This window comes from Salvelinus alpinus, chromosome 32, assembly GCF_045679555.1.
Source record: "Salvelinus alpinus chromosome 32, SLU_Salpinus.1, whole genome shotgun sequence".
Lineage (NCBI taxonomy): Eukaryota > Metazoa > Chordata > Actinopteri > Salmoniformes > Salmonidae > Salvelinus > Salvelinus alpinus.
Window position 1 is genome coordinate 11,142,604 of NC_092117.1, and position 13,628 is coordinate 11,156,231.

Below are 13,628 nucleotides of genomic sequence, written 5' to 3' on the forward strand. Positions count from 1 at the left end.
CGCCATGGCAGTAAGTGTCTGTTCCACGTTGAGGTTCTTGTTTGCCCTCTTAAACATTCAGACAAGGATCTTTTCTGGTCGACCGTCATCCGATTCAGCAAGGTTGGGGTTGGTACCGGCGGGGGAAGCCTGGCAAGTAGCTGCTCGAGGGCAGTCATACGACTGTCCAGTGACTTAATCTCCGTGCGCATCTCAGTGTGTTGAGATTTGTGCCCAAGTGAGGATGAGCGCTGCCGTTTATTGGGCGCCGGATCACAAGGGGAGTGAGACCCGTCATTAGACCTGGAGCCTTTGGAATGATCATTCATCTGTGTAGCAGACTCATCTGATGGGAATCTACAGGTCGAGATTTCAATGCTCTTGGTTTGAATTTCTGACAGTGAGTGCAATAGCTGCTACTCTGTGCTGCCCCTTGAGCATGTTCAGCTCCCAAGCAAAGATTGCAAAGTGTGTGCTCATCTGAGGCTGGGAGTTGTTTTTCACACGGTTGACATGAGTTGAACAACACCCTGTGTACAGCACTGAATCAGTTTACAAAGAAAGGGTTTTCACATAAGAGAAGTGTGTTCCAAGAAAAAGGTAACCGTTGGCTCTGACCCACCGTGCTTCGGGGGCGAGACTCCCGCCCAAATATGTATCAAGGTATATATGAAGCTATCTGACTGGCACAGTCAAGCGTGGACTGTCAGTCTCGGCGTTGGTGGACTCAGTCAAGTGAGGACTGGTAGCCTACAGCACCGCTGAGCTCCGTGATCACAAGCTAGGGAGTGGTAATGCTGGATCAACGGGCTGGTGTGGAAGTCAAGCGGGGACTGGCATGACACCGCGAGTCAACAAGCGCCAACAGGTACAACAAGCTAACTAGCTACGGTAACTATGTGTGGCTAATTTAGCTAGCTAGCTACGAGCTAACTTCTGAGGTAACGGGATAGACCCGAAACTAATTAGCGTACTAGCTAGTATGGAAAAGCATGACAAAAAGCAATACAAGTTAGTTATTATGGGCAGGCACAATAACAAGAGAGCATGGGAGTAGGTCCTTCCGTAAGAAAATAATTAGAAGGGGATTAGTAGTTATCTCGTAATGTAAAACACAAAGGTGAGAATTAAGAAAATACAGTATGTCACGCCACACAGCCTTCTATAGTGGCAGGTCACATGGGTACAGTAAGGGTGTGGCGTGATTTTAAACATCTTTTGATATTAAGCATCTCAATCACATCGCGTGAACGGGAAGGAGTTCCCCATAGGTCGTTTGGAGACTCGTTACGAAAACGAAAGATAACCAAGATGCCTTAAACCAGTGACACCTCACCTGTATGGTGGCGCTTCGACGGGCTCTGACCCAGTGCTTTCTGCTGTCACAGTCACACCACAGCCCACACCTGCACAGAGACAAAATAAAGTAATCTGTCAGCTACGGACAGACAGGAGACAGTGAAACATAGCTATACTCTAGCACAGAAATACACAGAAGAAACAGCCACAGGTTATCATAGTAGGCCTCAAAGAAATAGAACTAGTGAAGTGCAGTCTGACTGGGTCAAAGACTAAAGAAAGAGTGAAGTCCATGGATTCTATTTATATGGTAGAGCTTCTCTTATTTGAATGATAGAGTCATGACGTCAGTTCAAATTACTTCATCATGTGTAAAGACTCTTAATCCAAGATATGCACTCCCTCTGGTTTTGAATGGACTTTACTCTTTGTTTAGTCAAAGCCAGTCAGACTGCACTAGACTAGTTATCGGGTCTGTCTTTAGTGTATAGACCCTGTATAGAAGGTTCTTTACGAGGTCAACATAATACTGACACGAGCTGGTCTGGGACTGGATCAGTTGGTGGATCAGGGCCTGCAGGTTCTTCATGTCTGCCCTCAGGGCACTGAGATCCTGGCTCTGCTGGGTCTGGTCTATCTGGAGCCTCTGCAGACTCTGCAGGTGTTCCCCCTGTACAGGGGATGAGAAGTACCTCTCCCTAGGAGAGACAGGAAGAGAGAGATCCTGACACAAGCCTGGAAATATTCCACAATACAGCATAGTTGTTCCATACTCCTAAAGTCAGGTAAAAGAGAGGCGGTGCTGTGCCTACCCTGAGCCCCTGTCACTCTCATCAGGTCGTACTTGTTCGGAGGGATTCACTTCTTTTTGGATCTCCAGGAACTCATCTAGGGTCTCCTGAAGTGTCGGAAACAAGTAAAAAAGCATGCTTAAAGAGCACTCTACCTCCCTAAACTAAACCAACCCGCGGGCAGACACAGATATATAAAGACATACAGTTCAAACGCAGGTGTTAAAGATGAATGTCCCATCCCGTCACCTTGATCTGAGTGGTGATCGTCTTCAGCTCTGCGTGCCGCTTTGAGTCAGTTCTGATGTCATCATCATATAACTCCCCAAGAGGGGCACAGAAGCGGTGGATGTGCTGGTCGTCATAGAAACGGCAGAGACGGGGCATGGATTCCTCCACCTGCAGGATAATGGCTGCTTGCTGCATTACTGCATTGGCCAGTGCATTGTCATACACCCTAACAGAAGAGATACATACTGATGCTGAGAGTGACAGATGCATACTGAGTCATATGTTTGTTTGTAGATAAACACGCAAACCTGGCGTAGACAAACAATATACAGTACTTGAGCGCACACGAGTGTAAGCTGTAAAGGCTGATCAGCACACTACTGATCTCCTAGTTCGCCAAATATCATTTTAGCAGCCCGTACCTTTGGAAGGTGTCCGAGAGAAGGGCAATCATCAGGTTGACACACAGAATGGAGGACAGAGCCAGAAAGGTACCACAGAGGAAGTGGGCCATGATCGAGTCCACTTCCACCATGGCGTTGAACTCATACTCGTCCACCAGAGTGATGCGGTACAGGCTGTAGAGCAGCTGGGGTACAGTCCGCATACTGGGTATTGACTCCTGACCTGGGGAGTTCGCAGACAGACCGTAAATACAGTTGTTTGTGTATTTTGTATCATACCAGGACAGCTGCAGTAGCATTTGCCATGTCATATTGTGGGTATGTTTCATAAAATATGCATGATCCTATGGTTTGTTTCCCAACGTACCTCCAAATATAATCCAGAAGGCACACGCGTAAGGGATAAAGATCTCTGCATATAGGAAGAGGAAACGTAGCACATCCCCCACAATCTTCCCCAGCATGACAATGAAAGGACCCATAACCCTGTACAGAATGAGGATCAAAGGTTGTGGTATTGGTGTAACGCAGTTGAATTTTCAGACGCAATGACTCTAAGATCTGCTGTATGAGTTCAATGTGGGTTAGTATTTGGCTACTTTATGTTTGGAAATATCCACACATGCTGTTCTAAAAAATGTGTACTATTTTGGATATGAGAGCCATGACCATATGAGGGCCTATGAGCTCTAGTTCCTTTGTTGTCACGACTCCCGACTACGGTGGGGGTGGTGGTGGGGGGGGTGGGCACCTGTGGCGCCCCATTCATGTGTTGTTGTCATGGAACCTGATAACTCCAGGTGTACCTATAGGGACGCTGACCAGGTGTGATTATTATCGTTGAGCTTCCCCATGAACACAATGCACTGTTCACGGGGAAGCTCAGGCTTTTGGGTTTAGTTTCAGTTCTGTTTTTTCTTTTTTTCCTCAGAACCTATTGTTCCCTTCCATGATCCATTGGGGACCAGAGAACAGTCATCAATGGGGGGGGAAGGGAAGTAAAGATTCATTATTCTCCACCACAAGATTGGTGCTCTAAAATGAACGAATGCCTTGCACTTCCTCGGGAAGACAAGTAAAGAAATGATCCCTGAAAGAGGGACTCTGCAGTGGTTGGTCAGAGAATCACCTGAAGGCTCGGACGTGTTTCATCAGCCGGAGCCAGAGGAAGATGATGACCACAGCGAAGAGGCGCAGGCTGTAGTCCCGCAGTGTTCCTCCAAGCAAGAAGATGTCTGCCACATGGATCCCGAACACTGCCATCAGCAGAATGTACACCAGCCAATCAAAGATGTTCCTGTGACACAGCCAAATGAGATCCCATCGTCTGCTTGCCAGTTAGGTAATGGAAGAGCATTATTAAAGGGCCAGAGTTACAACATATCCATATGAGATGTACTGTATCATATATAACACAAATGTGTTTACCAGGGGTCTTGTAAGTAGTTCCCCTTCATGCGGTGGATCAACTTGATTTGCTCTTCCAAGAAATGTTTTTCCTTTGAAGCAGGAAGACCATTTTTTTTTAAAGAACATGTTAAGTTGCACATTCTCAAATGGGGATTACAACAACCTGTGTAGTAGTAACATAAAACACATGGATAAAATATAAGGACATAAGACAGCTGAACATTAAAGTAACGAACCACATGTTCACATTTATCATGAGACTGTGGTAATGGAGATATACTAAGGGATGTTCTGGCCCTCTTATTTTCTCCATTGTGCTGACAGACTGACCAGACACATGGGCACCTAGAATAATTGGACACACTAGACTTATAGTCTACACATTCCACTAAAAGCACACATACCAGAGAAATATGCTTAAGGCAACTGGACACTAATGACAAGAAGAGACATAGAGTCTGCCAATTCCAATAAGGACATACCAGAGAACATGCTGGGGCATTGAATTAAATACAGGGTTGAGTCATAGGCCTAGAGGGTAGATGGACATAGATTATTTTTAAGACAAGCATGGGTCTGGCCACTATTATAATTTAACTGAAAGCAGATAATGGGCGTTAGTAGGCGTGAACAAGCAGGAAGCCTGAACTAAAAAGATAAGGATGGCAGGAAAAATTAGGGGAGGTATGCTTATTTGCATATGGGGTGGACCCATATGCTATTTATGTATAAATGTTGGAACCGGGGTTGGGAAGGAGTGTGTGTTCCGCGGGGTGTGTTCCGCGGGGTGTGTTCCGCGGGGACATGCCGGTGGGCTGTACAGTTGTAATAAAGAGCATGTTTGATTTTAAAAGTTCTGGTAAGCGTTGTATTTGAAAATGATTTTCCACGACATAATTGGCGAGCATGCCAGGAGCTGATAGGGACTGGGACGTTCTTGGCTGATGATGGGTTCTTTGGACAATCTAAACAAACAGAGGTGGCCACCCAACTATATACGGTAAGCAAGTTCTTACAATAGTTGAAATGTTTGTGTGGATTGCTTCAGAGTCCTGTCTCAGCGGGAGGAATGTCATGTAGGTCTCTCTCTCAAATTTCCTAAAAACGATAAAAACGAAAGAACTTTTGAATTCAAATAAATGTGCATGCATGTGTGAGTTTGGGTTTTGTATGAATGCGCATGTCTGGAGATTGAGTGAACTGGAACTGTGAACTTTGATTGTGTCGGGTGTTTGGCTGGGGGGAGCGGGCATTTGTTCTGGTTGGACTGCTCGAGACAGGTTCATGTGTCTGGTTTGATTGGGGGAGTTGTTCCGTCTGATTCTGCTTGGCCGGGTTCGACCGTATCAGGATCTGTTTTGGGATGTGCGTAAACACACCTCAGTCAACCTGAGCGGGCGACTCGTGTTGGGTGTGTGTGATTCGGACTGCCCCTCTCGTCGGACCATTCATTTTGAGCAGCCTTGTGTGGGCTGATCGGCGCAACTGTTTGTACTCTCTAGTTGAGCGGCGCAGGGCTACAACAAGTAGTTTATACAGTCAAAGCATAAAACAGTAGGTTGTAGGAAAACGTTAGCCCGATTGTGCGGCGTTCAACTGAAAAAGTAGCTTATACAGTCAAAGCATAAAACAGTAGGTTGTAGGAAAACGTTAGCCCGATTGTGCGGCGTTCAACTGCAAAAGTAGCTTATACAGTCAAAGCATAAAACAGTAGGTTGTAGGAAAACGTTAGCCCGATTGTGCGGCGTTCAACTGCAAAAGTAACTTATACGGTCAAAGCATAAAACAGTAGGTTGTAGGAAAACGTTGGCCCGATTGTGCGGCGTTCAACTGCAAAAGTAACTTATACGGTCAAAACATAAATCAGTAGTTAAATAAATATTCATAGTTTCCGCTCTGAAAGGAAGATTGTATGGGTGAAGTAGTAGGTGCAGGAAAAACGTTGGCCCGATTGTGCGGCGTTCAAATGCAAAAGAAATCCTGCGAATAAAAAACCGCTCTGTCTAGCTACCAGGGTTTGGTAATTCAGTAGGTCATGCCACAATACTACTCTAAGAATAGAAGAAAAGATAAGTATTGGGGGTTGAATAGGATATGAAGACAAGCTGATCCGATTAGACAGTAGTCTCGTCATATTGTAGAAGTCTAGGCTTATGTAGAAGGAAGTGAATTAAGTCAATAAAGAAAGACTGAGTTGTTTTGAGGTAAAAACAAAGGGATTGAATGAACGGATGAAACATAAAAGGATGAATGATAATGTTGTAAGAAATGAGTAGATCTGTGTAAAAATAGAAGATTAGGAAGGAAAGATGAGTTGTGTGTGTATGTAGGCAGAACGTCCAGGAGAGGGAGCGCGCAGCTCTCCTGTGACAGAGTAGAGTTGATGCTGTAGTATTCAGAAATAATGTATGTACTGTATAGAGTAGGCTTCGATAAAAGAAATTAAGTGATGTGACAAATGAATTATTAATTGGAAAGGAGATTGGCTCTAACTCGGAAAAATAGTAAATAAAAGGTGTAGAAATACATGGGAGTATTTAGGAAAAATAAATAAATAAATAGTCGCATGGGACCAAAATGTGAAGCTCGATTTGTAGGCGTTCTGATGTCAACATTCTATCATCAGAAAATACATTGCGATGAGGTTGTGTGTGTGGTTCCTCTAGTCCTCGCAGACGTGCGGGTGATTGGCAGAACTATTGACAAGATCTAAGAACAAATGAGAAAATAGCTCCCTGTTTTGAATATGGATATAGCGGGTTATGGGGAAAATTAGTGTAAGGTGACACTAGAACTTAGTGCGGTAGTAGGAAATGCCGCTATACAAGAGTTTATTTCCTTGTCAAAATAACAAACAACTAATTGGTTTGAGGTTAGTGAGAATGGAATTTTTTACTTGTCGGTGTATAGTCTCTGAGCGAACAATGAGTGTTTCATAGAGATTACAGTTTATATGTGGTCAAGAAGAAGTATTGGATCACGTTTGACATCTAGTAAAATAACGATGGAATTTTAATTGTTAGACATTCTATACCACAATTCTCTGGAACTGTTAAAGACGCTTTAGAATAAAATCTATGGATAAGTAAAATTATTGGTTTGCTGACTAAAAGGTAACGTTGTGAATATTAACAATATGTACACTTTCTTTTCCAGAAAGAATAAGGGAAAAAAAGGGTTTTTTAATCTTCTCTGGTCAACAATGTCATTGGAGACTGCATTACTGTGGAAAGCAGTTAATTAAAGTCAGCCGCTTTAAAAATAAAAATATCTGGATAAGGCTAAAACATGGAGTTCTGGATGAGTGAGTCCAGTCCCTTTGCGATTATTGGCTTATGATTTACTACTAAGTGCACCATGTACTGGGAATGAATATACATTAGTAGGTTTATTGGAAGGGTTTTTTCCAATTCAGTTTCAAATTGGGTATGCAAAAGGATGAACATGTTTTTGAAAAATGTATTTAAGTTGCTCCTAAAGAAAGGGGGAGTGGAAACATATTAATGGTCTCAAAATGCCCTGAATCCTAGGAATTTCTTGTGAAAGACTGATCACCTTTTACTAGAAATTGTTGGAACAGGTGGGATATACTTATAAAATGTTTAAGACACCTGACTCTATTCAAACTGTATAATTACTTTGAAAATCTATTATGTCCCTGGGAAAATTATGAAGAGTTGTACCCTTAAATTGAATAAGTTATTCGAATAGGTTTATTTTAATTTTTATTTTCGATATAACATGGGTTCATAGGTAAAACTATCAGTTCTTTGGGGTTATGGTCTTTGGGGGAATACACAAATGTGTTTTGTTCATTATGCATATAAAAAGTGTTGAAAGTTTTTCTAAAGGGTTTATTGGAGTGTGGGATTATGTAAGGGTTTTGTTGATAACTACATCATCTGTAATTCATCTGGGAGATCACCAGTAGAATAAGGGAGTTGTCATGAAAGGTGACGTCAGAATGCTTTAGGGCATGGGAGAGAATATCACCACTAGTGGGTGTGGAGCTCATACCCGCCCTAATCGACTGAATAGTGAGGGACAACTGTGTCTGATGACCTGTGAACTGTATCAAATAATAGACATGTTGAAATGATATGGGCCAGGGTGTATTATGAATTAAAGGAATTGGGGTATTGAACTTTTATTACCAGGCCACTCATGTAAGAAAAACTGAGACAAAAGGGCTATTGGGAAAATAGATAATACTGGTAATAAAAGTGTTTAGTTTAAATGTTAATTATTAAAGGGATGATGTGTATTGAATTGATCAGGTCCAATTTGAGTTAAAGTAAACACTAAGGATTGTTATCCTGAATATTGGGTTGGTAAATGTATAAACAATAAACATAACTGTTTAGTTATTTAGATATAGCACTGTTTGAATTTAATAGGCCTAGGGCCGCTCTGGAATCTAATCCTGGGACAAGGAGGTTGACAAAACTTCCAGAATATTTGATTATCGGTTTTTTGTTTCTTTTGTTTTCTAATGTCATTGGAATTGTAATGATAAATTGTATTGTTTGATTGACTATAAAGGTAGTCTGTTGTGCGATGATACCCAAGAATGTAGAAGAAAGAGACCAACAATAACATTGGCATAGATTGAAAAAGGCTGGACGTTTTCCCCAGGTTTAATTACATTACAAATAGTGGTAATATTGCAACTGTGCAATTATTGTAATTTCTTTTTCTCTTTTTCTCGTTTGGTCAATTTATTTGTGTTTTGAGGAACATAAGGTTGTGAATATGTTCCTAAGGGGGGACTGATATCTATTTTAAATTGATTTGAAAAGATTTGAGAATGTTTTAAGAATGTATTTTACAGCAGTTGCTGTAGGGACCATCATTTGATTATCATTATGAATATTTCTGTGGCAGGAGGCCAGGTATTTGAGGCAGAATGGTTACATAGGGCTATTATTAAAACTTAAGATTTAGTGATCTTGCTAATGTTGTCAGGAAATAACCCATGTGTTAGTGTGTATGTCCTCAGGAAAAAACAGCCAGAAATGGAAGGGCTTGGGCTGCATTCTGGAGACTGAGTGTACATCAAGATACACCAGGCTGGTGGTATACTTCTTACAACACTGCAGTGGTAAAGTTCTTTATGTCTCTCTTTGGTGGGTGCATAAGTCTCACGAGAAGTAAGGTCCAGCTGAATAATGGGTGAGCTTGAAAACACCATGACAGAGGATGTGAAATCAGAGAGAGAGAGAGAGAGAGATTAGATTCCACTATAGACATACTGGGTTGAGTTTGGAGGCTACATGTTTTATTTTTAATACATCATGTGAAAGAGAATGGATGATAGGATATTATACTCTAAACAAACATGTTAAAGGGATTGATATGAAAGCATATACAGTGTTGAATTAATTCAAGAAGAGAGAATGTTAATTGTAGGTTATGCACATGATTATCAGTTGAAATGGAGTAGATGGGAAACTAAGTAAAAATGACATGATTTGGGAACACCTCTCAGAACCTGTGGCCGAAAGGGGAAGACTGGGTGGAAGCATGAGGAAGCTTTTTAGGGCTTTTATTTTTGTGGAGTCCAGCAGAAAAGTATCCTGGAGGCATAGAGTCAGGTAAAGAGAGAGTGGGAATTGTCATGGTCTCAGATTTCAGTTTGCATGAATATATTTATGCATAACACATAACATTGTCAATGCTGTTATGTTTTGTCTGTTGTTTTCCAAGTCTTATGTCTAGGAAAACAGAAGGAGAGGGGTTCGCCAGCTTCAGCCTGAATGTCTGTTTGTTGTGTGATGAGTGATGGAAGTAAGAGGATGTATGGTGCAATCTTAGAACAGAGGCCATAAGTCTCTAAGTATGAATGCTTCACAGAAAGTAGGCAGAAACCTGAACCAGGATGAGAGGTTCTGCGTCTGATGATCCAAAGGGGACCAGAAGGACCTCTCTCAGTGGTACCAGGAGATCTAGTCCACGTTGGAGGGATCCGGAGGAAGTGGGATCAACCGAGGAGAGATGGACCCTATGAGGTGGCCAAAGCAACAAGAACGGCCGTCCAAGTGAAAAGAAGCCAGACGTGATACCATCTGAACCACTGCAGCTGAGTCCCAACAGAGAGAAGGACACAACCACATAGAGATGAGGACACAGAGGATGCTGATTCACCAGGAGGGAGCCTGGAGGGAGCAGGAGCAGCGGAAATGATTGAGATGCCAGGGAGGAGCCAAGAAAACAGTAAATCAAGTGAAAGCCAAAATATGACACGTGCACCGACTAATGCACCCAGAAGAGGAGGAGAGGTCTCACAAGGAACAGAATAAGAACGTTTCTTTCCTAAAAATTGAAACCCTTCCAGATGGAAGCTAAGTCCGGCCTGAGGAGGGAGCTTCAGGTGAAGAAAGAGGAGGAAAAGTCCCGCAAGCTGAAGAAAATGGGGATTACCCCACAATTGACTTTTAAACTTTTGAATGGCCTCCTTTACAGACAATTGATGTTAGAACAACAAAAGAATAATGACATTGACATAACAGAAGCAACAGTGAATGCTAGTATAGAAACAACAGACTAATGCACAATCAAGATGTATGGTGGGAGCAGGAAGAGAAGAATGGAATCAGCCGAACAATCCAAAAAGACTGACAAGGTTAGAATCTATGTTCCACCTCAATGTATAACAGAAGCAGGAGAACTGAAGTCTATCTCAATCATAAGGATCAAACCCTTATCGGAGATTGCACTCTGTGGATGGACACATCACCAAACAAAGGGAGAAGTCGTTTGGGACCCGAAAGGATGTGACCTGACATGAATCAAAGAAAAAGACGAGTAGGTGCTCATCATGAACAAGATTGAACCAGTGGAAGGTGAAGACCTACCCCTGCACCTGAACAGGAAGAACCTGTGACAACAACAAGGGTGGCGGCTGCTGTGACGACCACAGTAGTTACCACTAGATGACATCGACTGCCCTTACCAAGCAGACCACCGTGCCAACAAAGCAACCTGAGACATCAGTCAGGAGAGTTTTTTACTGACATTTGGAACTTTCTGATAAACTCTAATGATCTACCTCAAGATAAGAACATTGAAAAAGTGACAGAATTAGATATATTAGAACCACTCAAGGACAGCACACGAGAAGAAGTAGTGAAGAACGAGTGGTACAAATGGGTTAAGTCTATGGCAAACAAACACAGAATGGACAATTGTATTTTGTGTAGAAAATCACCTTTGTCTGATCTTTTAATAGTCTCTGAACCAGCATCATTTAAAAACTGTGTAAGTTGGAAAAATGACCATTGTACCAATAGAAAGTATTCTATTTCCTTGTGTGACATTGAATGTAGGATTGCTCAAGGGAGCACTAGAGGCAGAGCCATGTTAAACGAGACTAAGTTGGGAGACAATGATTGTGCTGCCTATGAAATTAGAACTGAATTAAATGGACCCCAGTTAGACAGAAGTACTGTGGTTAAAGGAAAATATGAATGTTTTTACAGACACCACACTGAAGGAATTGATGTAGGAAACACCACTGTAGAATGTGATACTATTTGGGTGCTAGAGAATGCGGGAGTTCGTAAAAGTAATGATAAAGGATTGATTATGAATAGAAAAGGGTTGTGTAGTTACATAACTCAGGTTGCGCCATCTCTTACTATGTTGAAAAATCAAGACAGAGGTATTGCTGATAGTTTCTGGATGTGTGGAAAAAACTAACTGTTGAATGTATTGCCTGATGGATGGATTGATCTTTGTGCCTTAGTTAGAAGCAATTAAATAGGTTACTATTATTGAATCACTCCATGATGACTATGTTAAAACCTAGAGTTAAAAGGGTTTATGATAAGGATCCTGAGGTATACCTTAATGCAATTGGACTGCTTAGAGGTCTACTTAGGGATTTCAAGGCCAGAGAGGAGGTTAAATCAGGATTTGAATCTATATTTCTGTGGATAACACCAAATATGAACTTAGAATGGATTAATTATATATGATATAATCAACAGGGATTCATTAACTATACTTAATTGGCTCTTAGTGGAGAAGGGTGGAGTTTGTGTCATGTTTGCTAGGATGACCATCATGTTGGGAGGAGGGTTGTTGGCTTTGGGTATTGCATTTTGTTGTGTTATACCCTGGTAAAGTCAATTGTGGTTCAGACAGCAGTTAACTAGATGTCTGTAAGGAGAGATGACCCTCCTGTGGTGATTGATCCTGTACCGAGTAGCCCAGGCAAGTATACTAATAAGTATGGAAAGCCTTGTAATGCGGTCGGTGGACCTTTGGACTGCCCCTTTGGGAATCCAAACTGTCTATATAGAGTAGTTCCTGGAGGTGGTTATGCTTGCCATGATTTTTGTAAGGATGGTCTACCTGTATATGCTGTATTTCCAAATTCATGTCTGCAAGGAGGATCATGTTGAAATGCTTAAATTTAGAATGATGTTGTGTCAATTTTCTTTTGTAACTGCATGTAGGTCTTTTATTTTTTTTCTTATTCATTTATTATTATACTCCTTGTATTATTTTGATTTTCACATAACTGAGATAACCTCAGGCAAGGCTATTTACCTACACGCTCATGCTTCATCAAATATGTAATATTTTATCCTTATATTTTTATACCAAATTTGATCTTTTACTCTTATGAATATTGGAGATGTTTGGTCTAGTTGGTTTTCTTTAATGTTTCTGATTGGATCTTTTACTCCTATTTCACATTGGAGATGTTTGGTCTAGTTGGTTTATATGCTTCACTTTGTTTTTATTTTTTGTATTTTCTTGTTTATCATAGGTATTTTAATTTACTATCCCAAAGTCTTATTTGTATCATTTATGTGGCTAAATAGCCCCAGAGGGGGGATTGTAGTAGTAACATAAAACACATGGATAAAATATAAGGACATAAGACAGCTGAACATTAAAGTAACGAACCACATGTTCACATTTATCATGAGACTGTGGTAATGGAGATATACTAAGGGATGTTCTGGCCCTCTTATTTTCTCCATTGTGCTGACAGACTGACCAGACACATGGGCACCTAGAATAATTGGACACACTAGACTTATAGTCTACACATTCCACTAAAAGCACACATACCAGAGAAATATGCTTAAGGCAACTGGACACTAATGACAAGAAGAGACATAGAGTCTGCCAATTCCAATAAGGACATACCAGAGAACATGCTGGGGCATTGAATTAAATACAGGGTTGAGTCATAGGCCTAGAGGGTAGATGGACATAGATTATTTTTAAGACAAGCATGGGTCTGGCCACTATTATAATTTAACTGAAAGCAGATAATGGGCGTTAGTAGGCGTGAACAAGCAGGAAGCCTGAACTAAAAAGATAAGGATGGCAGGAAAAATTAGGGGAGGTATGCTTATTTGCATATGGGGTGGACCCATATGCTATTTATGTATAAATGTTGGAACCGGGGTTGGGAAGGAGTGTGTGTTCCGCGGGGTGTGTTCCGCGGGGTGTGTTCCGCGGGGTGTGTTCCGCGGGGACATGCCGGTGGGCTGTA

At 41.6% G+C, this 13,628-nt stretch overlaps 1 protein-coding gene across 1 annotated transcript in view; it reads right to left on the minus strand.

The window, feature by feature from the left end:
• The window catches only part of LOC139562670 (transient receptor potential channel pyrexia), a 37,329-nt gene that overhangs the window by 9,353 nt on the left and 14,348 nt on the right, over positions 1–13,628 (minus strand). The window contains exons 13-20 of the mRNA XM_071380555.1: positions 4,133–4,203; positions 3,834–4,001; positions 3,072–3,190; positions 2,723–2,927; positions 2,319–2,526; positions 2,091–2,176; positions 1,813–1,976; positions 1,316–1,385 (exon numbers count right to left, since the gene is read on the minus strand). Coding sequence (XP_071236656.1) covers positions 1,316–1,385; positions 1,813–1,976; positions 2,091–2,176; positions 2,319–2,526; positions 2,723–2,927; positions 3,072–3,190; positions 3,834–4,001; positions 4,133–4,203 — 1,091 coding nt within the window. The remainder of the gene's footprint in view (positions 1–1,315; positions 1,386–1,812; positions 1,977–2,090; positions 2,177–2,318; positions 2,527–2,722; positions 2,928–3,071; positions 3,191–3,833; positions 4,002–4,132; positions 4,204–13,628) is intronic.